This window comes from Aethalodelphis obliquidens, unplaced genomic scaffold (genome assembly GCF_003676395.1).
Source record: "Aethalodelphis obliquidens isolate GAN/ISIS:26980383/991018 unplaced genomic scaffold, ASM367639v1 scaffold8, whole genome shotgun sequence".
Classification (NCBI taxonomy): domain Eukaryota; kingdom Metazoa; phylum Chordata; class Mammalia; order Artiodactyla; family Delphinidae; genus Aethalodelphis; species Aethalodelphis obliquidens.
The window spans coordinates 1,447,253-1,475,103 of NW_020837952.1; the positions used below are offsets into that span (position 1 = coordinate 1,447,253).

General features: G+C 57.9%; 1 protein-coding gene across 11 annotated transcripts in view; it reads right to left on the reverse strand.

Annotated features, from left to right (window-relative positions):
• KMT2D (lysine methyltransferase 2D) overlaps nt 1–27,851 on the reverse strand; it is a 39,940-nt gene that overhangs the window by 3,235 nt on the left and 8,854 nt on the right. For 2 of the 11 annotated variants that reach the window (XM_027106135.1, XM_027106126.1), the window contains 44 exons: nt 26,402–27,778; nt 25,201–26,309; nt 24,614–24,727; nt 24,154–24,264; nt 23,515–23,619; nt 22,588–22,769; nt 22,275–22,439; nt 22,070–22,179; nt 21,924–21,971; nt 21,036–21,257; nt 20,687–20,806; nt 20,483–20,596; nt 20,132–20,292; nt 19,900–20,047; nt 19,635–19,700; nt 19,346–19,456; nt 19,007–19,180; nt 18,818–18,902; nt 18,346–18,587; nt 18,174–18,247; nt 17,914–17,964; nt 15,972–17,783; nt 15,684–15,863; nt 15,469–15,605; nt 13,369–15,236; nt 11,715–11,838; nt 11,484–11,568; nt 11,308–11,374; nt 10,975–11,207; nt 8,076–10,874; nt 7,802–7,942; nt 7,511–7,678; nt 7,192–7,351; nt 6,491–6,566; nt 6,144–6,319; nt 5,905–6,035; nt 5,085–5,217; nt 4,879–5,006; nt 3,590–4,730; nt 2,587–2,723; nt 2,359–2,489; nt 1,836–1,883; nt 390–675; nt 77–150 (listed from right to left, as the gene is read on the reverse strand). In XM_027106135.1, coding sequence (XP_026961936.1) covers nt 77–150; nt 390–675; nt 1,836–1,883; nt 2,359–2,489; nt 2,587–2,723; nt 3,590–4,730; nt 4,879–5,006; nt 5,085–5,217; nt 5,905–6,035; nt 6,144–6,319; nt 6,491–6,566; nt 7,192–7,351; nt 7,511–7,678; nt 7,802–7,942; nt 8,076–10,874; nt 10,975–11,207; nt 11,308–11,374; nt 11,484–11,568; nt 11,715–11,838; nt 13,369–15,236; nt 15,469–15,605; nt 15,684–15,863; nt 15,972–17,783; nt 17,914–17,964; nt 18,174–18,247; nt 18,346–18,587; nt 18,818–18,902; nt 19,007–19,180; nt 19,346–19,456; nt 19,635–19,700; nt 19,900–20,047; nt 20,132–20,292; nt 20,483–20,596; nt 20,687–20,806; nt 21,036–21,257; nt 21,924–21,971; nt 22,070–22,179; nt 22,275–22,439; nt 22,588–22,769; nt 23,515–23,619; nt 24,154–24,264; nt 24,614–24,727; nt 25,201–26,309; nt 26,402–27,778 — 15,124 coding nt within the window. The other 9 variants (XM_027106127.1, XM_027106129.1, XM_027106130.1 and 6 more) reach the window with 9 other exon arrangements.

The following is a 27,851-nucleotide window of genomic DNA, read 5'->3' on the forward strand; positions in this document are numbered from 1 at the left end:
TGGTTCCCTGTTGGCCCACCCCCAGAATGCCACCCCAGGGGACTCTTAAATACCTTCTTACTCATCCCTCTCTCACCTGGCAGGGCCTCCGGTCAACGTAGCATCAATGACATGTTCGTTGTTTATTCGAAACATGTAGATGCCTCGATTCTAGAAAGGCAGAGGTTGCAGAGGAAGGGGCAAGAATATCAGAGAATGGCAGCGGCGGTGGCGAGATCAAGGAGTGGACTTGGGCAGTGGGCTTATCTTCATTTCCTATTCTTCCATTCTCCTGCCTCTCCCCTCCTCTTCCCACAGCTTTCCACCTGCTCCTCTGGCCCCAATCCTGCCCCTTGCCCCTTGGCTAAGTGTGGACCACGCACCATGATGGCCCCTCTGCCAGCCCATACCTGCTCCTCATAGATTTTCTCCCGCCGGTTGGCCACCTCATTGCGAATGATGGTGCCAATGTACTCAATGACCATTGTGTGCTTTTCTAGGTCCTTGGCCGCATAGAGCCCCAGGCCCTGGATACGGGAGCGAGCCAGATATACATTGTTCTTCCACTCAGTGCGGAGCCGCCGGTACTGAGATGACTTCGAGTGCACAAACTGTTTGCTGTACGGGGTGTTGGTCTCGCCTGTGAAGGTGCTCTGATATGCCTTGGACATGCTGGTGCTGTTCAGAGTGTGGGGCCTGGGAGGTGATATAGTCCATGACAAGACAGCTCTCCCCCAGACCAGGCACACGCCACCCGCTTCCTCCCTGGGATGTGCAACGCTCCGGTTAGGGGCATGTGCTGCCTCGGGAATGGAGTAGAGGCATCTGAGTCTTGGCTTTGGTGAGGCAGCAACTAGCTATGGGGACCCTTCCAACAGCCTGGGTGGCAAAGAAAGCCCAGGATGGGGGGTGGGGTGGGGCATGGAGGAAGGGAAGGGGCACTGATTCCCCTACACTGAGCCCGCTCTCCCATCTCCCCACCTTCTACCACCCTCCTGCCAAACCAGACTCAAGGCCATGCTCAAGACCTCTGGGAGGTCTTCCCCAAGCAGCCCAGGCCTGGAATTTAAGCTCATCATTTGTTCAAATATCTGAGTCCTACTTCCTGCTCATACTGGAAGCTCTGAAAATGGGGGCCATGTCTACCACATTGGGCTGGATTTTAATTAAAATTGGCTCTGAATTCATAGCCAAAAGGTAGTATCCTTTCCTTTCTTTAGACTGTCCTCTTCTCTGATGTAACATTGGGCTCTGTGCAGATGGCTCAGTGCAGGGGAATGACTGCTGCCTAGGAGGATGCCTTTTCACCACCCTAGGGCACCAGCCAAATTCTTGCCCATCCCAGAGCAGTGGTTTTCAAACTGGTTCTTTTTTTATACAGAAGAAATCTTTTTGTTTTTTTCTTTAACAAAACATTACCGGAACTCCCATACATAAACTAGATGGAAAAGGAACTCTTCTGGTTGAATCCAATTTGGGGAAGGGGGAGTTATGCATGGAGAGGGCCAAGTTCTGCCTACTCAGTTTATGTGTTCCAGGGCTTTCTGGAACACACACAGTTTGAAAACCACTGTTGTAGAGCATCAAGGACCAGGGCTGGCTGGGGTAGAGTTTGACGCTCTACGACAGCCTGAGGAGCAACCGAAGGCCTTCAAGAAAGCCCTCCTCGCGTGGATTTTGCCTCCCTCTACCCAGGGACCAAGGTCAGCCTACTGTGGTACACAGCAAGAACAGTGGACCACAAGTCAAGAGATAAGGCTCTGGTCCCAGCTGTGACCTTTGTCTAGTCACTTAATCTTTCTGGGTCTCAGTTTTCTCAGCTGTAAAATGGGGATCATACCACCTGCCCTACCTACCTCATAAGGTTGTTGTGAGGATCAAATGAGATAATGGATGTGAAAACGCTTTGAAAAAAAAAGTATAAAGTGCTATACAAATGTAAGGTTTTATTATTTTTCCTATTATATTCCTAATTATTTATTTTTGACACCAACTCAGTCTGGGGAAGGGAAGGCGAACCTAGCACTCAGGGGGCGTCTGTCTGAGGTTTGGGAGAATCACAGGCCCCCTGGAAGCAAAACAGGAAAGGAAGGTGGTGACTGGGTCGTTTATACATTTCATATGATTTCACCACTGTCTACCCAGAACCTCCCCAACGGCCATTCCCAGGGTGCCCAAGATAAGTCTATGTCTAGACTGCAGGTCAACCCAGAATACCTGAGCAGGCTCGGGGAGGAAATGGATACCCTAGTGATACCTGCGCACCCTCTGATCAGGAGGCCTAGAGTGAACCCCCAGTCTCTCCAAGGGAACTCTGATCTGTAACCCCAAACACTTGTAATTGGCCAGAGGGTCCCTACCAACCCCCCACAAGCTCACCGTTTGTAGTGTGTGAGGATTTTAGGCTCTGATCGAGCACAACCAGTGGGGTTGATCATGAGTGGCAGCTCCATCAGGGGGTGGCGTCCATAGCGGAATAAATAATTTTGACAGCTTTCCACTCCAGGCAGCTGTGGGCACAGGTCATGCTCACTTTAGCCCGAGCACTTCTGGGGCAGAACCAACCTTCCCCACGCCCACCTGCCCCCACCCCGGCCCCTTCCTTACTGATTCAGCTATGCGCAGCACGGCGTGCACTGTCAGCCCAAAGAGCTCCTCGCCTTTCAGGTACTCGGGGAAGAGCCGCAGCATGTCAGCCTCTTTCCTCATGGCAGCCACAGGCTCAATGATGCGATTCCACACAGCTGAGAGGCAAGGAAAGAGAGCAGCCCTCAGAGGCAACTTCTGCTCACTGACCTCAGCCCTAACCTCCACCTGAAGCTACGTTTGTTTTCTGTAGCCTGCCCACCTTGCTGTCAGGAGGGTGTGTGGTTCTTCAGGAGCCCCTCTTGGCCTCCCAATCTCAGTCTCCCTCAACAAGCCAGGAGGCTTCCCACCCTGGAGGGGCATCCGAGAGCCTTGTGACACAGAAACATGAACCCAGGGCCCAGGATACCCAGCACAGGCATGTTTTGGAGTTGAGAAGACTTGGGTTCAAGTTCTAATACTGGCCGTGGGACCTTAAGGCAAATACTTAAATCTCTCCACTACTCAGTTTCTCTATGTGTAAAACTTGGCATAAGAAGAGTACTCAGCTTGCAGGGTTTTGTGTGAACAAAATAACCTGTATAAATCACTCAGCTTAGTTTATGGCACACAGCACATGCTCACTACAATGTAACTCTTACTGTTACTTTTATCAGTAACACTGAAACTAAGATCAAGACCTTATCCAGCGAAAAGCAACCATAAGGAACTCAAGGCTAGAATCAGATTGGGTGAGCTGGAAGGCGGAGTCTCAGAACTGTATCCTTTAGATCCACTGAGTTAGGAGAAGGAGCTGACATACGTGTAGTCAGACAAGCAAAATACCCTCTATCACAAGGGAATTCAAGGTGACTGAGCGGTCAAAACACTTTCTCTGGAGACCTTCAAGAGACCTCTGCCTGCCCTAAGTGGGGGAGAAAGATCACTCATGAGGAGCCTGCAGGTGTCTTCTCAACACCGTAAAGGGGACGCTGGGAGACACTTGCCCAATTCCGTATTACCACTTCAAGGGCCCCGTGCTCACCCTGGGGAGAGGCGTCAGTGAAGACCAGGTCCTCCAGGCCCTGCTCCATGACTTTGATCACAAACTCCGGCCGCCCGTTGTTCTCGCCGATGGAGCAGCGGTAGCAGCAGCGGCGGTTGTTAGTACGGAGGCTCCAGTAGATGCGTGTGGCCTCGTAGCCCACGGGATAGAGGGCGGTGGCACTGTGGAAGTCGGCCATCTGGTGGGGCAGCAGCTGTCCGATGGCGTGGAACACAAGGCCCCCTACACGGAACATGTGCAGCCGCTCCCCCCGCTGGATGATGCTGGCGATTTGCTTCACCTCATCTCGCTCAATGTAGACCCGCCGGAAGACAGCAAAAGAGCTCAGCTCCTGCTCGCAGGGCCCCTTGATCTTATGCATCGGACACAGCATGGTCTTGTCCTTGAAGAACATGCACTTGGCGCGGATGGCGCAGGCAAAATGGTAGACGTTGGGGCAACGCATGCGATTGCAGCTGCTGGTGGCACCAGTGCGCTGGCACAGGGAGCACTTGGTGAGCAGTCCTCGGTGCAGGGCAACCTCCACGTTCATCAGTGCCCCACCCTGGGTCTCATATACCTCTGTGGACCACAGGGCACAGTTGAGGTGCACCCACAAGTCCAGGTCCAGGTTCAGCAGGCGAGCGGGCCCATCCGTGGCCCCATCCCCCTCCTCATGACAGAAGCAGCAGCGCCGCATGTCTCGAGGCACCTTGTCAGGTCGCAGGGCTGTGCCAAGCTGCTCCATGAACTCCGCCACTTCCCGCTCGTCCTCCTGCCGCACACCACCCTTCTGGATGGTCAGCAGCAGCCGGAGACGCTTCCAGCGCACCCCCTTCCACTTCTTGAGGCGAGGGGGCCGGGAATCTTCGCCTTCCTCAGAAGGCCGGGCTCGGGGCTTGGGCCGGGCTGATTCAGGGGATGAGGCAAGTGGCAGAGGCGAGGGGACCGGCGGCTCAGCTGAGGGCTCAGCTGGAAGTTCAGCCAAGGGTTCAGCAGGGGGGCTGGCAGGCGAGGGCGCCAAAGGGGACGGGGGTGGGGAGGGTGCTTCAGGAGGCGGGGCCGAGAGCTGCCGCACGTCCAGGTTGGAGACGTTGTAGGTGTAGCTGTGCTGGGTGGGTGGCTCTGGGGCAGGGCTCTCCTATATGGGAAGACACCCTGTACCATTAGTGCCAGCTCCTCGCTGAACCAGTCACCTCTCTCCTCCCACCCAGATTCCACTCGCCCAAAAGCCCTGTGCCTTCTCGGTCCTAGCCAGACACCCACCCCTTTCCCGTCAACAGACCCACCTGTTTGAGGAGGCTCAAGATGTCTAACTGGCTCTTGAGGGTATAGCCGGGCAACACAGCATCAAACTGCTTCAGCCAATCAGGGCCAGCTTCTGGGCTCTTGCCTCCCAGACCCTTTTCTTTCCCACCTGCAGGAAGGAAGGGGTCAGAGCCTCCCACCAGAATCATTCCCTGCAGGTCCCAAGGAGTTTTCCTGCCAAACTCACCAGGGCCCTCAGCTTCCCCCTTCTTAGGCTCAATGCCTGCCCGGGCAGGGCTCTCTGGGAACAGCACCTCATAGGAGTTGGGGATCTTCATGCTTAGTAGCTCTGCCACTGCCACCATCACACCATTCAGGTTCTGCCAGGGCAGGAAAGGGGATGGGACAGCCGTGTCAGCAGAGTGCGTGGAGTGAGAACTACCACCAGCTTGGTAGGGACAAGGACACTCAGAAGGCAACTCCCCAGGTGGCCATGTGCCATCAGTCTTGCCCCTGTGCCATCCAGCTCTTCTCATACGTTTCCTTTATGGGCAGCCTCTCCCTAACCGCTGTGGGTACTAACGGGAGCTCCGCAGAAAGAGACCTGTGTCTGCTGGGTTTGGGAAATGACACACACTACATCCACTACCTGGAAATTCACAATACACATTAGCAAAGTAAAGGATCTGAAGAGTCTTGTAATAAAGAAACCTGTTTTGCTATTTTAACTGGGATTTCCAGTTTCCTTTGACCACAAAACCCTGATAACATTTTCAAAAAACCAGAATTCCACCCAGTGTGACTGGGGACACGCCGTTTGGAGCACTCGTCGCATTATACACACTCTCCTATTTGTTGACTTGTGTCTTTACTACTGAACTGTGAGCCCCTTGAGGGCAGGGACCCCCTGTGCTACATTTTTCCTAATCCCACAGTCCAGCTCAGGCTTTCATACACAGTAGGTCCTCAATACATAGTTTTAAATGATTGTATTTATCCAGAGAAGCTCCCGGGACTGCCCACTGACCAGCATCCCCTTGGCCTCCAAGGCACCCCCAGGAACATACCTTGGCAGCAGCGGCAGAAACTGTCAGCATGACTGACACCTCGCTTCCTTTGCCCTTCTCCCAAGTTGTGGCAGGCAGCTTCCCAGGGGCCTCCAGGTCCAGGGCCCCATAAGGTTTGCTGTCTGGGAAGACTGAAGGAGAAAGAGGGACCTGTGTAAGCTCCTGCTGCCTCTCTCCCCAACCTCTGACAATGCAGCCCGGCCTGGCCAGGACCGGTCCATGCCCAGAGCAACCTCTACCTGGGATGCTGGCCCGAGGAATGATGGGGATGACGGGGGAGAGAGCCCGGTCGTCCTGCTCCCACCGGCCTGAGCCCAGCTGAGGGAAACGAGGGGCTTCCTCCCCCAGGATGCTCTCGGGGGACGAAGCTGGCACAATGCTGTCAGGAGAATCGCTGTCCTCGTCACTCTCCATCCTGTGGGCCAAAAGCAGACATCCATTGCTAAGGCCCTACAGATGCCACCTCCCAAATCTAAAGATTAGTAGATGTCACAGCCCTGCTTGAAATCTGCCACCGTCCAAGGGAAAAATAAGGCGACCTGCCCGCACCCCAATTCCTCATCCCCATTTCTGGTCCCGCCCGCACCTGACATCCTCGGTCTGATTGTGAGGGGGCGTAGGCAAGGCGGCCAGCAGGTCTAGACTCTTCACCTCTGAAGCATCTGAGGGGTAGGTGGGAGAAGAAAAGTCAGGCTGAGGGTGGCCAGAGCCCATGGTGCTTTCTCCCACACGGTTCAGGCCTAACTAGTACAAGACCTAGCTTAGCTATCCTGACCACTGTCTATCCATCCACCCACCTACCAGTTTAGGGCAGACAACCTATATTTACTGAGCCTTTCTAAAGAGGTACTCTGTAAGTACCTTCTTTGTTTGTAGTCTTTTAGCGACTCCATTAGGCGAGCACTATTTTTATTCCATAGTGAGAAAACTGAGCCTCACACAAGTCAATCAATTTGGCTGCAGTAACACAGCTAAATCGATGCAGGAGCCAGGATTCAAATCCAGATCTGACTGTAGTTCGTACCCACTGGGTAAGGAAGCTGGGCTATTCCCTGTAAGTGAAAGCCTCATAAATACGCTCCCTGTCCTGTTGCCTCTGCTCTAGACTCCAGAAACCAGCCACTGCCTCCAACAAATCAGTCCTGAAGAGGCCCTTCTTATCTCAAGGACCCTGTAGTGTAGGCACACAGAGCAACACACAGCCCACTCCTATCTTCAACTGTACCACATGACCCCAGCCACCCAGACCCAGCAGAGAAGGAGAAGCTCACTCCGTTCCTGACTTACCCCTCAGCGTCCCTTCAGTATCCCGGGCAGAGGTGGCATCCTTGGGGTGCTCCCCCAGCTCTTCAGATGGAGTGACGCCATTCACCATCTTCTGCTGCACCGATGGGGGTGGGGTGGGGGGCAGCGACGAGGGTGGTGTCGGCGGGTTACTCAGGTTATTCTGGGGGTGGGGGTGGGGTGTTGTGTGCAAGATGGCATAGGGAGACTGACATGATCTCCTGGCCCTACACTATACCAGCAATTTCCACAAGTCTGCCATCCCCAACTCCACCTCCCCAGGAACCTCACCGTCCCCAAAAGGTACTGCCATTTTTCTGACCTTGGTAAGCAGCTGGGAATAGTAGTCAGGGCCTGTGGGCAGCGTCCCACTTCCAAAGGCCCCCCTCAGCTGGCACTGCCCGTTGACTGGGCAGCCGCTGCCGAAGGGAGCAAAGAGGCTAAAATTGGCGGTGATGGCGGGCTCCGCGAGGGGCAGCAGGGACAGCTCCTAGGAGGGGCGAGACGACAAGGCTGGAAACCTGCAGCGTGTACATCTCTGCTACTGCACAGGTGGGGGCCAGGCTGCCCCCTATCCTGGGACGGGACCAGGGGACTGGCTCCTGGGGGTCACCTGTTTCAGCTGTTTCAGCAGGGCCTCGCTGGCCCTGACCCCGTCCTCCTTCCGCAGCTTCTTTCGGGAGCTCACCAACCTGTCGCTTGCCTTCTGTACCCTCTTGGGCTTCGGTGTCAAAGGCTTCCTTGCTGCTGTATCCTAAGCCAGATAAACCCACGGTGAAGGCCGCCGTCCCCCTCGGAGCCCTCACCTCATTCCACCCAGACCTGTTCACTCTGCCCCCCGGCTCCAGGCCCCGCGCCGTCTGCTCCACTCCAGCTAGAGTACTCACCTCCTTGTTGCTGGGGGTACCCTGTAGTTTCTGCTCCAGCCCAGCCAGCTTGCTGTCAATGTGCCCGTTGATCTCAGCTCGCAGCCCCTCGGGCCCCCGCCCAGTGCTGAGTTGCACATTCTTTGCTCGTAGAAGCTTCTGCAAGAGCAGATGCCCAGCCTCTGAGCGAGGGCCTGCCAGCAGGAGGTGGTTGCTGGTACCTGGTGCCCCTATTGGCTCTCCGTTGGCCTCCCTCTTCACTGCCTGGGCTCCCAGGGCACATGGCTCTTCCCGAGGCTCCTGCTTGATGCTGAGATGGGGTGGCTCGGGTACCACCTGCCCATTCACCTGCTCCAGATGCCCAGGTACCAGGCTGCTTTGGTCCGGCTTCTGGGCTTCCGCTAGGTTGTCTGGGGGGTCCCAAGGTCCCAGCCCCTTGCCAAAGAAGGTATCTGCAAGCTGGGCAGCAGCAGGTGAGACTCTCCCAGGAGGCAGCTCCAAGGGTGGCCCCTGGGGTTTTGGGGTTCCTGGTTGGGTGGTAGGGAGCTGGGCCTCAGAGGGAAGCTGGGAGCTGGGGGAAGGTAACTGTGAGGAAGGTCTCTTTGGCTCTTGGGGGCTGGACGGTGGAAGCGTGGGAAGGACAGGGCCAAGGACTGGTCCTGTGGATAAGGCTCCTTGTGGGGCGGGGAGCCGGGGTGGGCCCTGAGGTCGAAGCCCTGCCCCCAGCTCCTGAAGAGGGCCTGTCTGGGATCCAGGGAAGCCCCCAAGTTGGGGTTGGCGGCCCAGGAGGCCCTGGAGGGGAGAAGGCTGGGTCCCAGGCTCCTGGTAGGGCAGGGCCTGGCGTACTGCCTGACTCTGCTGTAGCTGCCGCTGCATGAGGAGTGCCTGTAGCTGCTGCTGCTGCTGAGGACTCAAGTGCCGCAGCTGCGGGTTTTTGGCCAGGACTCCTTGAAGCTGTGCTCGAAGCTGACCCACTGTAGGCATGACCCCAGCCCCAGGCAGGCTCTGCCCAGGCTGGGGGACAGATCCTGGTTTGGCAGGCTGTGGCCCTGCATTATTTTGCATGGGCCGCTCTAGTCCAAGGGGCTGCTGGGAGCTCAGAAGGTTCTGGGTCATGGGTCCAGGCTGTTCCCCTAAGGAAACAGAGGATTGGGCCAGCACGTGGGGCATAGATGAGGCCTCAGAAGATGATCCACTGCCTGGTTGCCCGTGGCTTCCCACACCCGCTGTGTGGAGCAAGTTAACTTGCTGCTGCTGTTGTCCTGGGAGCCTCAGAGGTGGCTGCAGCTGCACAGAGTTGGGCTGAGGCTGGGCCTGGGGCTGGACAAGGAGGAGTTGTGAGTCCCCGGAGAGTGAGGGCTTTACCTCCCCTGGTTCAGTGGCCACTGACTCTGGTACAGTCCCTACTGCTAACGGCCCTCCCTGATGCGTGGAGGGCCCCTCAGTGGCCTCCGGAGGAAGAGCCGCCTCTACAATGTTTTGTTCCTTGCCCGTTAGGATGAGGGTTGGGCCCAGGGCTCCGGGGCTAGAAAAATGTTGCAGAGGCTTGGCTGGCAGGCCAGGGCCGAGTGTCACTTGCTGCTGCTGCTGCTGCTGCTGCTGTTGCTGCTGCTGCTGCTGCTGCTGCTGCTGTTGAGGGGACAGTAAAGTTCGACTCTGGCTCAAGAGGCCCATCTGCTGCTGCTGCTGTTGTAGCTGCTGCTGCTGCTGCTGCTGCTGTTGTAGCTGCTGCTGCTGCTGCTGCTGCTGTAGCTGCTGCTGCTGCTGCTGCTGCTGTAGCTGCTGCTGCTGCTGCTGTAGCTGCTGCTGCTGCTGCTGTAGCTGCTGCTGCTGCAGCTGTTGCTGTTGCAAGGAGGCCATGGGCTGAGCACTCAGTTTGGGCTGCCCACTGTGTGGCATCAGACCCTGCTGAAGATGGGAAAGCCCCGCCATGGATCCCTGCTGTTGGTGCTGCTGCTGCTGCTGCTGCTGCTGCTGCTGCTGCTGGGATGTGACCAGCCGGTGTCCCATAAGGCCCTGACCCTGCTGTGCCAGCTGGGGGGAACTTAGCACCCGGGGCTGGGTCAGGATCACCTGTCTGTGAGGGCCCTGGGGGCCCAGAGCTCCAGGGTGCTGTTGCTGCTGCTGCTGCTGCTGCAACACTGCCACCTGCGCAGGGCCCAGCATGCCCTGGGGCCCCTGGGGTGGCTGCGGGGACAGCTGCTGGACCAGGAGGCCCTGATGGCTGCTGGGAGGCAGAAGCCCTTGGGGCTTGGGACCCAGACCCTGGTTTGCCGGTACCCCTGGGCCCTGCTGCTGTTGCTGCTGGATTGCCACCTGTCCTAAGAGGTGCTGCTGCTGCTGTTGCAGTTTCTGGGCAAGCTGCAGGCGTTGCTGCTGTAGCTGCAGCTGCCTCTCCTGTAAAAGCCTCGAGTCAGGTCCTAGGCCTCGAAGAGCAAGGTTGCCAGGGAAAAAGCCCCCTGAGGGGCCGGCGAGGGCCCCAGCCCCACCAGAATGTTGCTGTTGCTGCTGCTGGGCCAGGGTGGTGTTGAGGAAGGGGCCACCAGGCTGTCCAGGTAGTGCCATGCCCCCGGGGGGCAGGCGAAGACCTGCAGCTTGCCCACCGGGGGGCCCCTGCGGTGGCTGCAGCCCATGGCCAGGGAGCAGCTGACCAGGAAGCTTGGTGAGCAGCCGGGGACTCTGGGAAGGGCTAAGGGCCAATACAGCCGAGTGCTGCTGCTGCTGCTGCTGCTGCTGCTGCTGCTGCTGCTGCTGCTGCTGCTGCTGCTTATTCCGATATTCTGCCATGAGGTTAGTGTGCTCCTTCTGCTGCTTCCGGACCTAACACGGGAGGGTCAGGAAGGTCAGCCTGGAGCCTGCCCACCCATGCCACCCCTCTTCCCAGGCTCCCGGTTGCTAGGCCGAAGTCTGCCTTCCCCACCTGATCCAGCTGTTTCTGGATCTTGCTCTGTTGTTCTGTAACCAGCTTGAGCTTCTCAGCATCAGCCTCTGGGAACTCACGGCCGGCCTTTTTGGCAGTGCGCTGCTTGGCGCACAGAGCTTTCCGGGACTTGCGGTGCACCCCAATCTGCTCCTCTAGCACCTTCAGTTGCATCTGTAGGAGCTGCTGGGTATGGAACAGCCACTCCTCATACTGCCGCTGGTCAGCCTCATCTGGGAAAGGAAGCGGGCGGGTGTCAGGTGATCCAAGTCCCTCTTTCCCCACATACCCCAAGCCCCTTCCTTGCACTCTCCTCCCCAGCCCCATACTCACTGATCACTCCCTGGGCAAAAGTGGGTGGATTGGGACGAGGCTGGGAGGGGTCACCGGCACTCCGCTCCTGTGACGAGAGAGACAGCTAAAGGGTCACTGTTCTGTACCAGGCCCTAAGAAGGGTGGCCTGATGGCACAGGACCCAAGCTCCCACTCCCACCTGACCATTTATTTACCTGGCCACTCCCAGCTGCCACGTGGTTCTGCAGGTCACTGCCGGGCCCCCCTGAGAGTCTCTGGGCTAGCAGGGACACTTGCTGCCTGGAGTCCGCCAAAGCAAAGAGGATGTGTCGGTGATGGGGAAAGTTGAAGGGCAAAGAGGTGGGACAAGAAGGAAGCAGGATCAGGAAGAACAGGGGAAGGACTGGAAAAAGGAAGGGCCAACACTCCCACCCTGCAAGCCTTACCTGTTCATACCAGGTGCCACTCCAATGCTGCCCTGAGCCATCACCTTCTTGATGCCTTTCAAAGCAACCATCTTGGCCTTTGCAATAGGATCAATGATATCTTCTGCAGCAAATTTGTCCAGGTCTGGAGAGGGAGGAGCCAAGTGAGCTGGGCACTGAGGTCAATGCCCCATTCCATGTCTGCTGTTCCAACACCTTGACCTCACTAAGCCAACCAGAACAATGGCACGGCATGGTGGAAAGACCACCGGACTAGGAGCCCGGCAGCATAGGTGACTCAGTTCTATTATTCACAGAACATGTGGCTCCGCTTTTACGCGCACAGTGCTAGGAAAAAGTACTCAGTAAATATCTGTTGAGCCAATATATCAATGTCATTTCACCTCTTTGGGCCTCAGTTTACTCTTCTATTTTGTAGAGATCATGATTCCTTATTCTGCTCACCTCATAGAGCTACTGAGAGGATCAAATGTGACCAGAATACGAGTACACTTTATGACCTAGAAAGCATTCTTCAAAAGTAGTGTTCTTAGGGCAACTAAGCGCAGCCCAAGAACCCAAGATGCGGGCACTGTGCCAAAGCCCAACGCCAGAGCTCTTTTGGGCACAACACGCATCACCTACAGACCACTCTTCTGCCTGTCCAGGATGCTGGGCAGGAAAAGAGAAACAAGCAGCCACCAAAAACTTAAATCTTCCTGAAATCCTGTACATTATATATTTCTCCACTGCTCAGAGAGCTTAACTGACTCCCTACTTTTTTTTTCTTTTTTTGGCCCCGCCGCGCGGCATGTGGGGTCTTAGTTCCCCAATCAGGGATCGAACCCTCGCGCCCTGTATTGGAAGCACAGTCTTAACCACTGGACTGCCAGGGAAGTCCCCTGACCCCCTACTTTTAAGAGGACTAACCCAACCCCCTCTCCTGGTTATTTTGAGGCAGTAAAACAGTTAAGAGGATATGAGGGCCAGGGTTCAAATTCCAGTTCTGTTAGTTGTGTGACCTTGGGCAAGTTAACTTAACCTCTCTGCCTCAGTTTCCTTTTCTACACTCCAAGGTAATAATAGTACCTACTTAACGTGTTTGTTGTGATGATTAAATTACACAATGAATGTAAAGCGCTCAGCACAGTGTTTGGCATGGCAAACCACCATTATTCAATAGATGCTATTATAATTTGAGGTCTTCTTCCATCTGGGCCCTCTTCTTACCTCTCCATAGCTACGGTAGCGCCCCCTCACTTCCCTCCGCAAAGCCGGCTCCAGGCTAACCATTGTCTCTACTCGTTGTCTCCAAATATACCCCATCGGCTTTCCTGCTGCTAAGTCTCACTAAGTCTTTTCACCAACCCGGTTGCTTTTTCTTGCACCACTCCTCTCCAAGTCCTAATCTTTGGGTCTCACCCCAGCTACAAAGCCTTTGCTAATCAGACGTCATGTGTCTGTTCCATTCATTCATTCCACATCTGAATGCCTGCTGTGCGCCGGGCACTATTCTCCCTTAAAAGCTACAGTGCTTCTGCTTACACCACTCGTATGGGATTTGGCCAAAGCTCTTCGTGTCCCATCCCCTTTAACTAGGGAGGATCTTGGGTCTGCAGCCTCAGTGAGCATTTAGTGGTAACGGTGATAAGCCAGCGCCCCCAGATGAGGTTACCTGTATCCGGGAAGAAGCTGTTAGCCAGCTGCTGCTGCATCGCCAGCTGCTGCGGTTTCATGCACATGGAAGGTGGCATACTACCCATGGGCTTCTGTGCCAGCACTGGCTGTGGGCTCTGCTGGGGCACCAAGCCTGCCTGTCCCCCATGCTGCCCACTTAGCATATGCCCTTGGTTGGACACCATGGTCATGGATGGGGCCAGGCGCTGCTGGAGGGCGTGAGCTGGTGGCTGGGTGGGCATCAGTGGCTGGGCCAAGCCCGGCTGTCGGGAACCTCCAAGTCCCAGGGCAAGCTGCTGCTGGGCGCCAGCCAAACTGGGAGAAGAGCCCTCATGTGGCAAAGACACAGCCTGGGCAGGGCCCGGGGTGGACAGTAGGGAATGCTGCTGTTGCTGCTGCTGCTGGGCAGGCTGCAGCTGTGCTGAGAGCTGCTGCTTCTTCTGCAGCTCCTTCTTCTCATGTTCCAACAGGTCCTCGATGAGCAGGGGCAACTCACTGGCTACCAGTGAGCTCTCCATCTTGTCCAGCTCATCCCCAGATGCATGTCCACCGGGCAAGGTCAGGGCCCCACTCTCTAGCTCAAACTTCTCCAGCAGGGAGGACCCTCCTGGGCCACTCAGTGGGCTGGGGGTCAGCAGGTGAGCTGGTGGTCCTCCTGTGGTCCCAAAGGGGACCTTCTCAGCTGGGTGCCCACTACTGGAAAAAGGTCCTGTGCCCATTCGAGTGTCCCGGCTGCCCACCACACTCTGTCCTGGCTTCAGCCCCAGGCCTAGGGAAGTGGTGGCTGGAGATGGCTCTACCTTGGGGGTGGTAATGGTAAACTGGCAAGGGGAAGGGTGGCGCCCACCCTCCTCCAACTTGGGCTTCACCTCGGGGAGCACTGACGCCAGACGGGGCTCAGAGGCATCAGCAGCGGGGGGAGGGCGCTCCTCAGGGCCCAAGGGTCCTGGCTCCACCCCCCGCAACAGAGCCTCCCGCTCAGCCTTTTCATTGGCCGACTCCACCAGCCTCAGATGCTCATTGAAGATGTCCTTCTTGTCCCCGGTGTCCAGCTCAGGGTCAGTGTAGGCCAACAGGTCAAACTCATCCCCGTTGAGCAGGTCGTCCAGGTGGGGATCATTGGTCTCCAGGTTTTCCAGGGTGCCCAGCTCATCATCTCCCTTGGCCACGTCCACACCCAGGCCCAGGTGAGCAAGCTCCTCATCATCCTCCAGGGCCTTGTGGGCATCAAAGTCGTCATCCAACTCAGGATCCTCACAGGGTAACTTCCCCGCTTCCAGGGCCAGAGGAGGGCGGCCAAGCTCAGCGCCTGAGGGGGGCCGGCTGACTAGCTCCAAGCCAGCAGGCGCGTTGGGACCCTTGGTATGGGGCGTTGGATGGAGGCCGTTGTTCAGTTCAGGGGCCGGCGGGGCTGAGGGTTTCTGAGGAGGAAGGCCTGACACTGCTAGGCCACGAAGCCCTTCAGGGGCCAGTCGGTGAGAATCCTCAGTTACAGGGAAAAAACGGGGTCTCTGAGGGGGGCCCTGACCAGGAAACGGAGGCACCCCCGGTCCGAGTCCTTTCGGTACATTGTGCCGCAACTCAATGAACTGGGCAGGACCAGCCGGACCAGGCACTGGCTCACCAGGGCCAGGCAGGCGGGCGGGAATTCCCGCCAAGGGGGAACCTATGGCTTGGCGGCCAAGTTCAGGCCCAGGAGTTGACGGAAAGCGTGTCGACATGGCAAGTCGCATGGAAGTTGCTGCTGTTGCCTGTTGTTGCTGCTGCTGCCACAGTTGCTGCTGCTGCTGCTGCTGCTGCTGCAAGGGCAGGGACCCAGGATACGGTGCTCGCTGATAGAAGGCTTGGGAGCCTCCCACCAATTGCCTGGAAGAATATGCAGTAGCCAGTGAGACAGAAGCAGGATGAAAAAGAGCTAGAACACGGGCTGCCCTAAGGAAGGAAGGATGGAGTTAATGCAGTGAGGGGGAAGGAATGGGGAAGCGAAGTTAAGTGATGCTGAAGAAGGATTAGAGAGACGGGAAAATCAGAGGCAGCACACAATGGAGGTACAATATGTTCCCTTGATTTTCCCCCAGGGCACCCCCTGGAGCCTCACCGGCTGTTCACATCCATAGAGGAAGGGGTGGCTGGTGGAGGTGGCCGGGAGAGTCGGTCATCACTGGGGAAAGCCCCTGGCCCCAGGATGGGGCCACCCAGCTTGCTTGGGGGCAGCCCCACAAGGCTGCTCTTGTCCTAGGAGAGATGAGGGTAGATGAAGGTGGGGGCCACCTTCAGCATCTTGGATCCACTACCCCTTGCCACTCTACCTACCTGGGTGCCGGCAAAGGGGGTCTGGCCTCGACCCAGCTGCTCAAAGGCAGGGCTACTAGGCTCAGCACCCCAGCTGCCCGGGGGCCCCACTGCTCCGGCAGCTGCCGCGGTTTCCTTCTCCTGCCGAAGGGTGTTGCGCTGGATCTGCTGCCGAATCAGCAGCTCCCGTAGTCGTTGGCGCTGCGCAGGGAACAGAGAAGAGGGGTGAGTCCATTCTACTCAAACCAAAGGGCTGGCACAGAAACAGAGGAGACGTGGAGGGTGCTCAGGTCCAGGATGTCGACTCACCTGTCGCTGCTTCTCCAGCTCGGTCTGACTGAGGCTGGACATGCCTGGGTCCTGGGTACCTGGAAGTTCAGGTGCCGCCAAAGAGCTGCCCATCCCAGCCCCTGGGTCTTCTCGCTTCTCAACTGGAGAGGTGATGCCTGCCCGCTGTGAGGCTCCATGGGACAGGTAGGGGAGGGATCCATCGGGTGCAGGTGGTGGAAGGACTGATGGGGGGCGTAGTGGGGACAGCCCATAGCCCTCTCCTGTGGACCCACTGCTGGGTCCCAGAGGGCTGCCCGATGGGTGGAAGTTCCCTGTGGCTACTGTGTAGTTTGTGCTTTGAGGCTTGCCCAAGGTAGGGCCGGGCCCAAAATGGCTGTTGATCCCATGGGGTGGAGGGAGACCAGGCTGAGGGACAGGGGGCTTTAGCGAAGGCTCCCCTACTGCCTGAGGGAAAGTGAAACGCATGGGAGAAGGGGTGCCTACAAATGCACCAGTCCCAGGGGACCGGGCAAAATTGGGGGGCTGCACACTTGGGACCTTGGCATGGAGCTCACCTGCCGGCCCTGAGGGCAGGGCTGCTGGGAAACCCCCAGCCCCCAACGGAGTGTGGGCTAGAGGCCCAGCCTTGAAGGCAACTTCAGGGGGCTGGGGGCGGGGCGGCTTATGCAGTGGGGCAAACGGGTCCCGGGACTGAGGGCGTGAGGGTGGGCGGGAATAAGGGTCAGGGGACTGGAAGCGAGGGGTAACAGGGGATGGGCAGAAAGCCTCAGCAGACAGAGGACGGGGTGTCAACGGGGACTGGGAGCTGGACTGGGACTGGGGACTGGCGGGCACTCGGGAGAAAGGGTCAGAGGGCAGTGAGCGAGGAGGCAGGGCGCAGCAGCTCTCAGGGGGTGGGGGTGGGGGCCGAGGGGTCAACGGGGGTTGGGCATAGGGGTCAGGGTAGGGGCCAGGGCGAAAGATGTCCGAGTGGCTGGGAGGAGAAGGGGCCAAAGCCTGGGCAGGGGGCGGCTCCTGGGGCCTCAGGCCCAAGCCTGGGCTCTGGGGCTCTACCTGAGATGCCCGAGGGGTCAGGGGGGCTTTGAAGACATCGGGTGCCTTTAACTCCAGGCCACCCAGATGGGGGCCTGAGGAGGGTGAGTCAACAAAGCCCAGGTTTGGGGGCCCATAGCTGGGAGACGATGCCCCAAGCTCTTCCTTCTTCACCTCTAGGGCCTTCCGAGACTCCACGAAAGGCAGGGGCGACAGCAGAGGCTCAGAAGCCTTGCCTCCCCCTACCCCTGGGCTCTCAGGCACAGCCAGGTTGTCCAGTGAGGGGCAGCGGGGTTTGAGGAAGGGGTCAGGTGTGGAGGGCTGGTGTCGGGGGGTGCCAGGTGGGGTGGTGTGGAACTCCCCTGGCTGGCCGGTCCCAGGACGAGATGAGGCGCCCAGCGTCGCGGGCTGCGCGGGGGCCCCGGTCGGACTAGGATAGGGAGGATAGGTGGGTGGTGCCGTGGGGAAGCGGGGCTCCAGAGCGTAGGCGGGGGCCAGTCCAAAGGGGTCCTGCGAAGGCACTTGGGCGGGCACCTGGGGTGGGAGCTTGAGGAAGAGCTCACCGGGCGAGTCGGGGCCGGGCACCGTGCCCGCCGGCGGCTTCAGAAACCCATCCGCAGAGGTAGACAAGCCGGCGGGGGGAGTGGGGCTGCCAATGAAAATGGTGGGGGCAGCAGCAGGAGGCGGGCTGCCCAGTGCCCCTGGCTGGGGGGGAATGCGGAGATGTAGGGCCGGTCGGTCAGTCTTACGGGCCATGTCGCCCACCTTGGTCTGCTTGTTGATCTGGCTCTCAGCCTGCTACAGGGGGAGACCAGGCACAGAGCAGTCAGTCAGGCTGCTGTAGGCAGGCCCTACGTCCCCCCTACCCTTAGAGAGCCCGCCCCACTACAGGCCTTGGACGGCACGGCCCAGCCTGGCCCCCACTCACCTTTTGCACCTTGTTGATGCGGTGAGCTGCCCGGTTATCTTTGGCCTTTTGCTGAGGAATAGAGGACACAACCTTAGGCTAGGACGCAATCTCACGCTGAGCCCCCAGCCCTCGCAATGTCACTCACACTGCCTACCCAGAAGCTGATCCCTACTGGCCCAGCTGCTTTGGGAGTGGGGAATGGAAAGAACTGAGGCGACCTTCCCAAAGTCACCCCACACCCTCAGTTCCCATGCTGACCCAGGCTCCCTCTGTCTCACCAGGTAGGGGGCTTTATCAGCAGCTGGAACTTTTCTCCAGAGCTTCATGATTTGTTTGCAGCGGCTAGACCAGTCTGGAGGGCAGACAGAATGTGTTAGAGGAGACCTGGCAGGTGACCCCCTGCACGTGCCATGTTACAGGTTGTCTCCCTTGCCCTCATCCCACGGGTACCTGGGTAATCTTGCTTGAGATTGGGAAAGTTAATGTTGGCATAGAGCACAGGTGAGATGGTAGAGAGCTGGCCCAACTCCTCGTCCTTCTCCCAGCGCTGAAGACTCCGCTGGTTGTAGGAGAGCCCGTCGCCCTCACCCTCTGTGGTGGGCGTGGTCGGGGTGGAGGGCGTGGTGCCCCCCGAGCCTGTCCAGGGGCTGTCTGGCTCACCGGGCTCCGGGCTAAAGAAGCCCCCGCGCTCCCTGGGGCGCAGGGGCGGAGAGTCACAGAGGGCAGGGACGCCAAGTCCCACCCCAGACAAACTGCCCAGAGTCCCCAGGCCACTGCCCTGCCCCAACAGAGGACAGTCACTAACAAAGGAGCAGAGGGAGGTGTTGCTACAGCAGCACCCAAGAGTCCAAGGTTCCCTCCCTTGGCATGGCCCCAGTTGGAAGGAAGAGACTGCCCACGGGGGTTAAGCATAAATACCAACCTAGAATCCAGGAATGGGGACTGGCAAAGGCCCGGGTAGGAGTCCATTGGGCTGCTGGAGGGGAGATTGCCCAAAGGGAGTCCACCTACAAGAGGCACAGGATCAGCGAAAGGAGTAAGTGGCCCATCCTGGAGGCAGGCTTGGCCACACCTGCCCACCCAGTTTTCAAACCACTCCTATCCAGATCACCTTGAAGAAAGGGCCTCTGTAGCGGTGTACGGCTGCCGTCGAGGCCAGGGGTTCCACAACCCAGATGTTGCTCTCGCTCAGAACCCAGAACATCCTTGAAAAGCTGCTGCAGGTCCTTGGATTCCATCTTGGGCAGTTCTGTGAGGGATCGATGAAGGATGCTGCTGAGGAAGACTGGGGAGTTGAAGGGACACCACAGGGCTACAAATGGTCACGGCCAGGGAAGGTGCCCACGACTCCCCACTAGAGAAGCTGTAGAGATGAGAGTCTCACAGGTAGGATGCTCTCCTTCTCCCACAGAGGACCCTTATAGGCAAGGAGTGTGGGTCACAGCCTCACCTTCTGTGGGAATCCTGTCTAAGTCAGAGCTAAGCATCCCTTCCCCCGGGGTGCCTGGCTTCTCAGGGTCACTAGGCACTGGGGATGCCTTTACGCCGCCATCCTCAGGTCCTGCAATTGCCAGGAGAAACCCATCAGCCAAGGCCAGTATGGAGGTACCACACTGGCCACCCTGAACCGCAGAAGGCATGGAACACTTTCCAGCCTCCATCCCTGATAGTGCTCAGCGGCAGAACAGACTGACATAAGCAAAACCAAGATGGCACACAGTCCTCCCAGCAGCCCTCACCTGATGTGTCAGCCTTGCCCTCAGGACCACGGGATTCTTCATCTGCAACATCGGGACCATCATCTCCTATGAGCAACAGTCGCCATTCCAATCAGAGATGCCCTACATGTGATGCCCCGAATAGGACCCCAGCTCCAAGGCCAGGGCCCTTGGCCCACCCTCAACTCCTGGAGACCAGCCCATTTCCCACTAAAATCTCTTACCAGCTTCTAAGCACAGAGCGAAATTGGACCCCTTCAGACCACCTTACCCCCACACGACTGACCTTTCTGTGAGGTCGGGAGCTCCTTCCTATCTGAGCCTCCATCCCCCTTGGCTTTTGGGGTTCCTAGTCCAAAGCTTGGCCGGCCCACCCCAACTGCAAAAAGGGCCTTCCGGCTCAGGTCCAGCAGCTCCTTCCCAAAGAAGGCTTCCTGTGGGAGGAGTCAGGGAGAAACAGGCTTCTTCATGCCCTGCAGGACCGACACTGCCCTTGCCCCTCGGAGCCTAAGACCCACCTGCAGATAAGCAGGGAACATGTCCTCTAGTTTGCTCTTCTTGCGCCCTCGCCGCTGCTGCTTCTTCTTCTCATCCCCATCAGCTAAGCTCTGGTCCACAGAGCCCTCTGCAGGCAGGTCGGCAGGCAACACTGGGGACCGAATGGGAGGTGTCTGCCTCTCTGGGGACAGCGGGCATGCTGCTCCCAACTTGGCCTGGGGACGCTTTCTGCCTACTCTCTCCCCAGCGCCAGTAGTGGGCCCACTACTCCCCTGGCCCTCTGAGTGAACTCCCCTGCCCCAGGCCTCCCTGGCAGTGTCCCACAGGTCCTGTGATCCCCACCTTCTCCCAGGCCCCACTGGAGCCCTCACCCGTCTCACCCTCGTCGGGCTGCCCATCCCCACTCAACACCTCCGCCTGTGCAGCAGGCCCCTTTTTCACACGTGTGTGGGATTTCCGCTGTCGCACCATGAAACCACCGATGCCTATAAGGAGACAGAGCTGAGGCTGAGAAGCCGCTGGGGACCTGGTGAGCTGCCCCTCACCACCCCCACCTCTGCATCGCAGGGCCTCACCAGGCCGATAGGGTTTGCGTTTGCGTTTTTTGCTTTCCTCGGTCTCCTCTTTGCCAGGCTCTCCATCAGGGCTGACGGGGCCCTCTAGTTTAATTTCGCATTCCATGTGTTCCACACCACCTGTGTACGGGGACAGACGAGATGGAAGCAGGTCAGAGGCATGGACCCTTTTAACCCTGTCATCCTGCCACCTAAGAACAGAGCTGAGTGCCCTGCCACAGAGCCATCTGGGCAAGACCAACAGTGCCTTGAGGGTGACTGGGAGTGATAATGCAGCTCCTACCCAACATTCAACTCTCACAGGCATGCTCCCATTACTCTGGCACTCCCTGAGACTCCCCAGCCTGACCTTCACCCTTGAGCAGCTCATCAGTGTCCAGGTCTCCATCCTTCTTGTCATCAGGGCCAAGGGCATCAGAAGGCTCAGGACCCTCCAGCCCTGCCTCGCCTGGGAGGCCAAGCCGTCCTCGCCGCTGGCGCCGCTTGTGCAGGGGCGACATGGTCAGGTTACGCAGCACAGCCATGCCAGTTTCTGTCAGCCACACACCCTCGAAGCGGAAGTACTGGGGCTCTGCACAAGGGGGAAGAGCGTGTGACCCCTGATGGAGGACCCAAGGAGCACAGAACTCCAAGTTTCGGCCTAAGTCCCTAGCTGGGACAAAAGCAGCGAGAGAGAGACAGACTGAAGTCCAGACTGGGGTCTGAGGGCTGGAGAGGAGAGACCACCAGCGGGCGCCAGCTGAGGCCTGGGCGCTCCCTCAGGTAACCAGGGGGATCAGAGAGACCGCTCCTGCTGAAGCTGGACTTTGCTCAAGATTCACCCTCAGTTTACCCAATATATTCTCCAGTTGTCTGAGGCCAGGAGGGCCCCTCCTTGCCGAATGCCAGCTCACAGTGCCCCAGATGCCAGGAGCAGTGCCCACATCACGATGGAGGTGGGAGAGCCCCAGCTCCTTCATTAAGGAGAAAGCTGTGTTCCGTGCTCTCTGGAGGTGAGATTCTAGCCGTACAAAGGCCGCGTTGCCTGGTGGAAGGAACTCTGTCTGGGAAACTGGATGCCTTGGTTCTCGTCATAACTTCACCACTGACCTATGGAGTGACCTTGGGCAGGCCACTCAACCCCCCTGGGTCTTAGTTTCCTTCTCCGAAAAATAACGAGATAAAGTTGGGGGGCTGGAGCTGGACTAAGTGCCTAAGGTCTCCTCTGGCTTTGGCATTCAGAATTTCTGTGACTCACCCGGCTCTTTCACCTTCATAGGCACCAGCTCTGGAGGCGCAACAGGCACTGTGGAGAGGACAAAGCAAGGCAGCTAGAGGCCCTGTCCCAAAGCAAGGCACCCCTGCCCGACCCCTCCTCCCCCCTCCCCCGCCCCTGGTACTCACCAGCAGGCTTTACCACGTAAGGCTGGCAAGAGACACAGTCAAAGCCCTCATCTGCCGCCTGCTCCACGTCATCCTCTGTGAAGAGGCTCTCGCAACCAGCATGCATCCACCTGGGAGAAGGGAGACAGGAGGGGATAAACTGAGACAACGCCAGGCTGAGAACAGGGAAGAGGGGGCTTATGTGAGGAGAAAGGGGCACCCTCACCGTTCACAGTGACGGCACTGGATCAGGAGGTCCTCTTCCACATACGGGGCATGACAGATCGGGCAGGTCACCAGGCTGGCGCAGGGCCCGCAGTGTGTGTAACTATTCTGCCATTCACAGTGGAAGCCAGGGGAGGCGGCCCCACACTGCATACAGGACACACACCTGGTGGGGGCAGAAAGACAGACCCTCAGCACCTAACCTACCCAAGCACCCAAAGCCGCCCGGCCTTCTAAACCCCGCCTCTGCCATGTAGTCAACACCACACCCACTCAAACACTTCAGGCCCCTCTGAAGCTCCCAGTCTCCTTACCACTTGCACTTCCAGCCACCCTTGGGCACGGTGAGCAGTGGCGGGTCCAGGCAGTACGTGTGGTAGCTAATGTCACAGTCATCACAGAGCAGCAGGCGGGAGGGGTCTGAGGCCTGGCCGCATACCTCACACACGATGCACTCCACGCAACGCCAGCCCTTCAGCAGCATCACCTTGGTGATCTGGTGCAGAAGATGGCAATTCCTCAGGAGGTGATGCGGAGGGCAGGGCAGACCTCTCAGGGGAGGGGGGGACTTACACAGGTGAGGCTGGAGGACCCCAGTACCCAGGCCAGACCTCCATTTGAGCACAGGGAAGCTACACAGAGCACCCTCACCCCAAAAATAGTGGATCTTAAACTTAGGCTTCCAGGGGTCTCTGCTGATCAGAGAACAGCCTCACCCGGCCACTGCCTCATTAGGATCTTTCACTAGCGAAGTCTCCAAAAAGACTGTGGATAGAATTAGGTTGTATTTCCCCCGGTTTTTCTTGAACATGTAGAACCTGCTACTGCTGCAAGTTAGTGAGTGTTAGCAGTGGACAAATTCTAAATTAACATTAGTGAAAACCCCAAAACGACTGATCATACTTGAGTCAAAAACACTGCTTTCTCTTTGTGGACATGTGTTTGATTCTGATTTTACATTTTATATCCAGACCATATCATGTTTTCTACTAGTAAAGTTCTCACAGTTTATATGATGGACTGAATTATACCAGCAAGTCATGGTCTACCACAAAGAAACTCGTAAAGACCACTACGGTTTCCAAAGTATTTTTTCCCAAGATGAATTTGACAACCACTGGAAACTGATGAACAACTTCCATGACCAATGGCCACTTTAAGCAGAGTGGCCAGGACAGGGAACTAGGATAAGCAGTAACGACCCCATCCCTCAGGCCAGACCTCTTGGGCCCTGAACTCACCTTGCTGTTGACACAGTAAGGGTGATAGCACTGAGAGCACTGGGAACAGGCAAGAAGGTGGCCCTCTGCCCCCCGGCCAAAGCTGCCACATACCACACACATGTCCTGGGGAAACACACAGAAACCCAAATGTCCAACCTCACATCCTCAATACCACTCAGTCCCAGTAACTGACTACACCACTAATCTGAGAAGAGGGAGTCAAAGAACCAGAAGCCTATCCCCAGCACTAGGACACGGTGAGCCATCACGAGACCCCGTCCCTTCCTAGCATGCCTTGCCCATCTGATCAGGTAATTTGAAATGATACAGCCTGACATGGGTAACGCTAAGGAGAAGTGAAAGATAAGCTGGGTAAAGACTGGTCAGGATGAGACAGTAATACATGCGACAAAATTCTACAGCTTCGAGATTACTCGTGTTCCCTAGACTCTAAGCTTCAACAGGGCAGAAACCATTTCTGCCTTTTTCACTGCTACATTCCTAGCTGCTAGCTCAGTGTCAAGCTCATTCTCTGGAATGCCAGGAGTAGGTCCCTGGTTCTCCCCATTTACCCTCCCACCGAAACACACATATCCAACTGTTCAGGCTGCCAGGTCTCACTGCTGAAGATGGGACTACAAAAGTCAAGTATGGTACCTGCATTAGGACAAACTTGTCTGTGTTGGAGAAGAGAACCACAGTATTTTGCATGGTGTCATCATCATCATCTTCTTCCTCCTTGCTGGGAGAGCTATCGATATCAGCAACCTTATAGGCAGAGAGTTGTGGAAAGTGAGGCAGCTAAATCCGCCCCAGCTAAGCTGCTTCCTCTTTGGTGTTGGGGCAAGGCGGCATAAACCCCTGGCTCAGATGAAAGCCAGGAGCCAGGACTAAGAAGCAGAAGAACACCCCAGCTCCCACACTGGGCCTCAGCCCAACATCAGATTTCAGAGAAGCCTGGGGGCCAAGAGCACAGAAGGAGCACAGACATAGCTGGACGGGCCCTAGGCTAGCAGGCAGGCAGGTGAGCGTGCAGGGGACTGGCAAGATTTAAAGGGTGTTTAATCTTGAAGGGGCCAGCTGAAGCATGTTTGGGGGATGGGAGGCCTCTCCTTACTACCAGAGTCTCAATGGAAGAAGTAGTTGATTTTAGCCGGGCCCGTCCTCTCCCGCGTCCTCCATGTGCTCCTCCACGTGGCCGGCGTCTTCCTGGGAAACTACTGCTGCGACCCTGAGTGAGGAAAGGGGATGATTACAGGAAAAGTCGAGGGCTAATATGCTGCATCCACAGGCTTGGAGGGAAGAGAAGAGACGAAGGGACAGAGTATGGCAGGTAACAAGGCCCAAAAGTCCCAGTCAGGGCCAGGGAAAAAGCCAAGCTCTCAGATAGCAACAGGTAGGTAACTCTGGTCCAAACCACTCCACATCTTCCAAGAAGAGTGGTCAACGTGGTACCACGAGAAACAATACTGGCCTGAGAGACCCGAGTTTCTAGTCCTGATTCTATGGCTGAGTTACCATGAACCTGGGCAAGTCGCGTCCCCTGTGTATCAGCATTCTCCTTGATAAAATAAGAAGGTGCGCTCAAGGATCTCTGACAGTCCAGGATTCAATAAGCCAGGCAGGAAGGTATCAGTGACACAGGACTACACCTCTGACAGTGGCATGACACCAAGCACATCCAGTGGCTGGACAGCCCCTTACCTGCTTGATGCGGGAACGAGCGGGGGAGCTGCGCCGCCTCCCCTTGTCCCCCTCCGCTTTGCCTCCTCCGATAGCTGTCCCAGCATCACACAACAGCGAGTCATCAGTCTCTGGCAGCGAATCCGTACAAAGTCGCAGGGAGCCCTCATCTCGGGCTGGACTAACGTCTGTAGATGCCCCCAGCTCCATGGACAAGGAGCCACCCCCCTCGGGGTCGGGAGAGCCCAGCAGGGGCTCTGAGCCAGGAAAACTGGCACTGGCATCGCCCTGGCTCAGATTGGAGATCTCATTAACGATGTCAGATTTGATGAGAGTAGGTGGGGTGGGGGCCACTGGTGCACGTGGCTCCTCTTGCTCTTCGCAGGGCGAGCCCTGCCCTGCCTGCTTGCATTCTGGGCCATAGACCTCCATAGGGGTCACAGGGGCCAGCTCCTCGGGGTCCAGGAGCACAGGGGAACCCTTAAGTTCACTAGCCAAACTGCCGGGGGTCTGTCCGGCCTCTGGATGTGATCCAGGAGTGTCAGTCCCATCCAGAGGGGCTGTATCTTCCCCCAGGCCAGAGAAGTCATCCAGGGCTGGGGCAGGGCTGGGTGCAGGGCAGGAAAGGTTCCCCATGGGAGAGGGGAGAGGACTAGTAGGGCTGGGTTCCAAGGCTGGGCACTCAGGTTCTGGGGCTTTCTCAGTCTCCATCTCATGTGGCTCAGCCTCATCTGAGACCTGCACTGCCTTCTGCATGGGACTCAGTGGGGAAGGAACAGACAGTGGCAGAGCAGGGGGAGAGCACTGGGAAGGAGGGGAGTTTGGGGGAGGTAGGGAATGCTGGAGGAGTGGGGAACAACGAGGGGCAAGGGGCTCCATCAGCATGGGAGAGGCCGGTCCTACCGGGGAGCCTGGAGATGGGGGAAGGATCATAGGGGGTACAGGCTCAGGGTCAGTGCAGTTAGCTTCTGGTGGAGGGCTGATAGGTGTCTCTAGGATGGGGGCAGCCAATGGCGACTCAGGGTCACTGTCCCCTTTGGCACCAAAGGGGTACTCTAACTCTCCCAAAGGAGACAGGGCCGGCGGGGCCACAGCTGTGATAATGGGTGAGAGCGGAGGAGGAAGAGGATCTGGAGAGAAAGAAGAAAAGAGAGGCTCTTAGATTAGATGCGCCATAAAGAGTTAAGACTGTCCCAGAGTCAGAGGGTTAACATCCCCGTACCTGGTGGCATCAGCTGAGGTGACAAAGATGGCTCCCCAGATGGGGACAACGGCAGCTCCTCAGGCAGAGGGGACAGAGGTGGCTCCCCAGGCTCAGACAGGGCCGGCTCTCCAAGCAAAGGGGGTAAGGGTGGCTCCCCAGGTGGGAGGAACGAGGGCAATTCCTCAGGTGCAGGGCATAGGCCTGGCTCCTCAGGGGGCTCTTCAGGTCGAGGGGACAGGCGCGGCTCCTCGGGCACTGGGGACAACTGCGGCTCCTCGGGTGCGGGGGACAGGCACAGCTCCTCAGGGCGAGGGGACAGGCGCAGCTCCTCAGGCTGGGAGGACAGACGCAGCTCCTCAGGTGCAGGGGACAGACGCGGCTCCTCGGACGCAGGGGATGGGCGCGGCTCCTGGGGCGCAGGGGACAGACGCGGCTCCTCGGACGCAGGGGACGGGCGCGGCTCCTGGGGCGCAGGGGACAGATGCGACTCCTCGGGCGCAGGGGACGGGCGCGGCTCCCCGGGCCGGGGGCAGAGTCGCAGTTCCTCAGGCAGTGGCGATAGGGGTGACTCCTCCAGGGGTAGGGACATAAGCAAGTCCTCCGGTGGCGGGGAAGCAGGTGAGTCCTCAGGCGGTGGGGACAGGCGTGAAGCCTCAGGTGGCGGGGATGTGGGAGACTCCTCAGGTGGTGGGGACAGAGGAGATTCCTCGGGTGGTGGGGACAGGCGTGACACCTCAGGCAGGGGAGACAGGCGTGATACCTCAGGCGGGGGGGACATAGGCGAGTCTTCAGGTGGCGGGGACATGGGTGAGTCCTCAGGTGGTGGCGACAGGCGTGATGCCTCAGGTGGTGGGGAGAGAGGAGACTCCTCTGGTGGAGGGGACAGGGGCGATTCTTCAAATGGTGGGAACAGACAAGATGCCTCAGGTGGTGGAGACATGGGTGACTCTTCAGGTGGAGGGGACATGGGTGACTCCTCAGGTGGTGGGAACAGGCGCGACGCTTCGGGTGGTGGGGAGGTAGGCAGTTCCTCCGGAGGGGGGGACAGGGGAGACTCCTCAAATGGTGGTGACAGAGGTGATGCTTCAGGCGGTGGGGATGAGGGAGTCTCAAGCAGGGGAGACGGGGGGGACTCCTCTGGGGGAGAGAAGGGGGACTCCTCCAGTGGAGAAAAAGGTGATGCCTCAGGTGGGGGAGACAGAGGAGACTCCTCAGGCGGTGGAGAGAGGGGTGAGTCCTCAGGCGGTGGGGACAGGCGCGATGCCTCAGGCGGCGGGGATGTGGGTGATTCCTCAGGTGGTGGGGACAGGGGCGACTCCTCAGGTGGGGGCAGCAGTGGCATCTCCTCATTTAGGGAGGCCTCCAACTGGGGCTCAAGTTGGGCCCCTTCTCTACCTGCAGACATAACACACTATGTTCCTACCTAGTTCAGCTGCACTCCACAGAAAGTACAGGGTCTGGGGCAAAG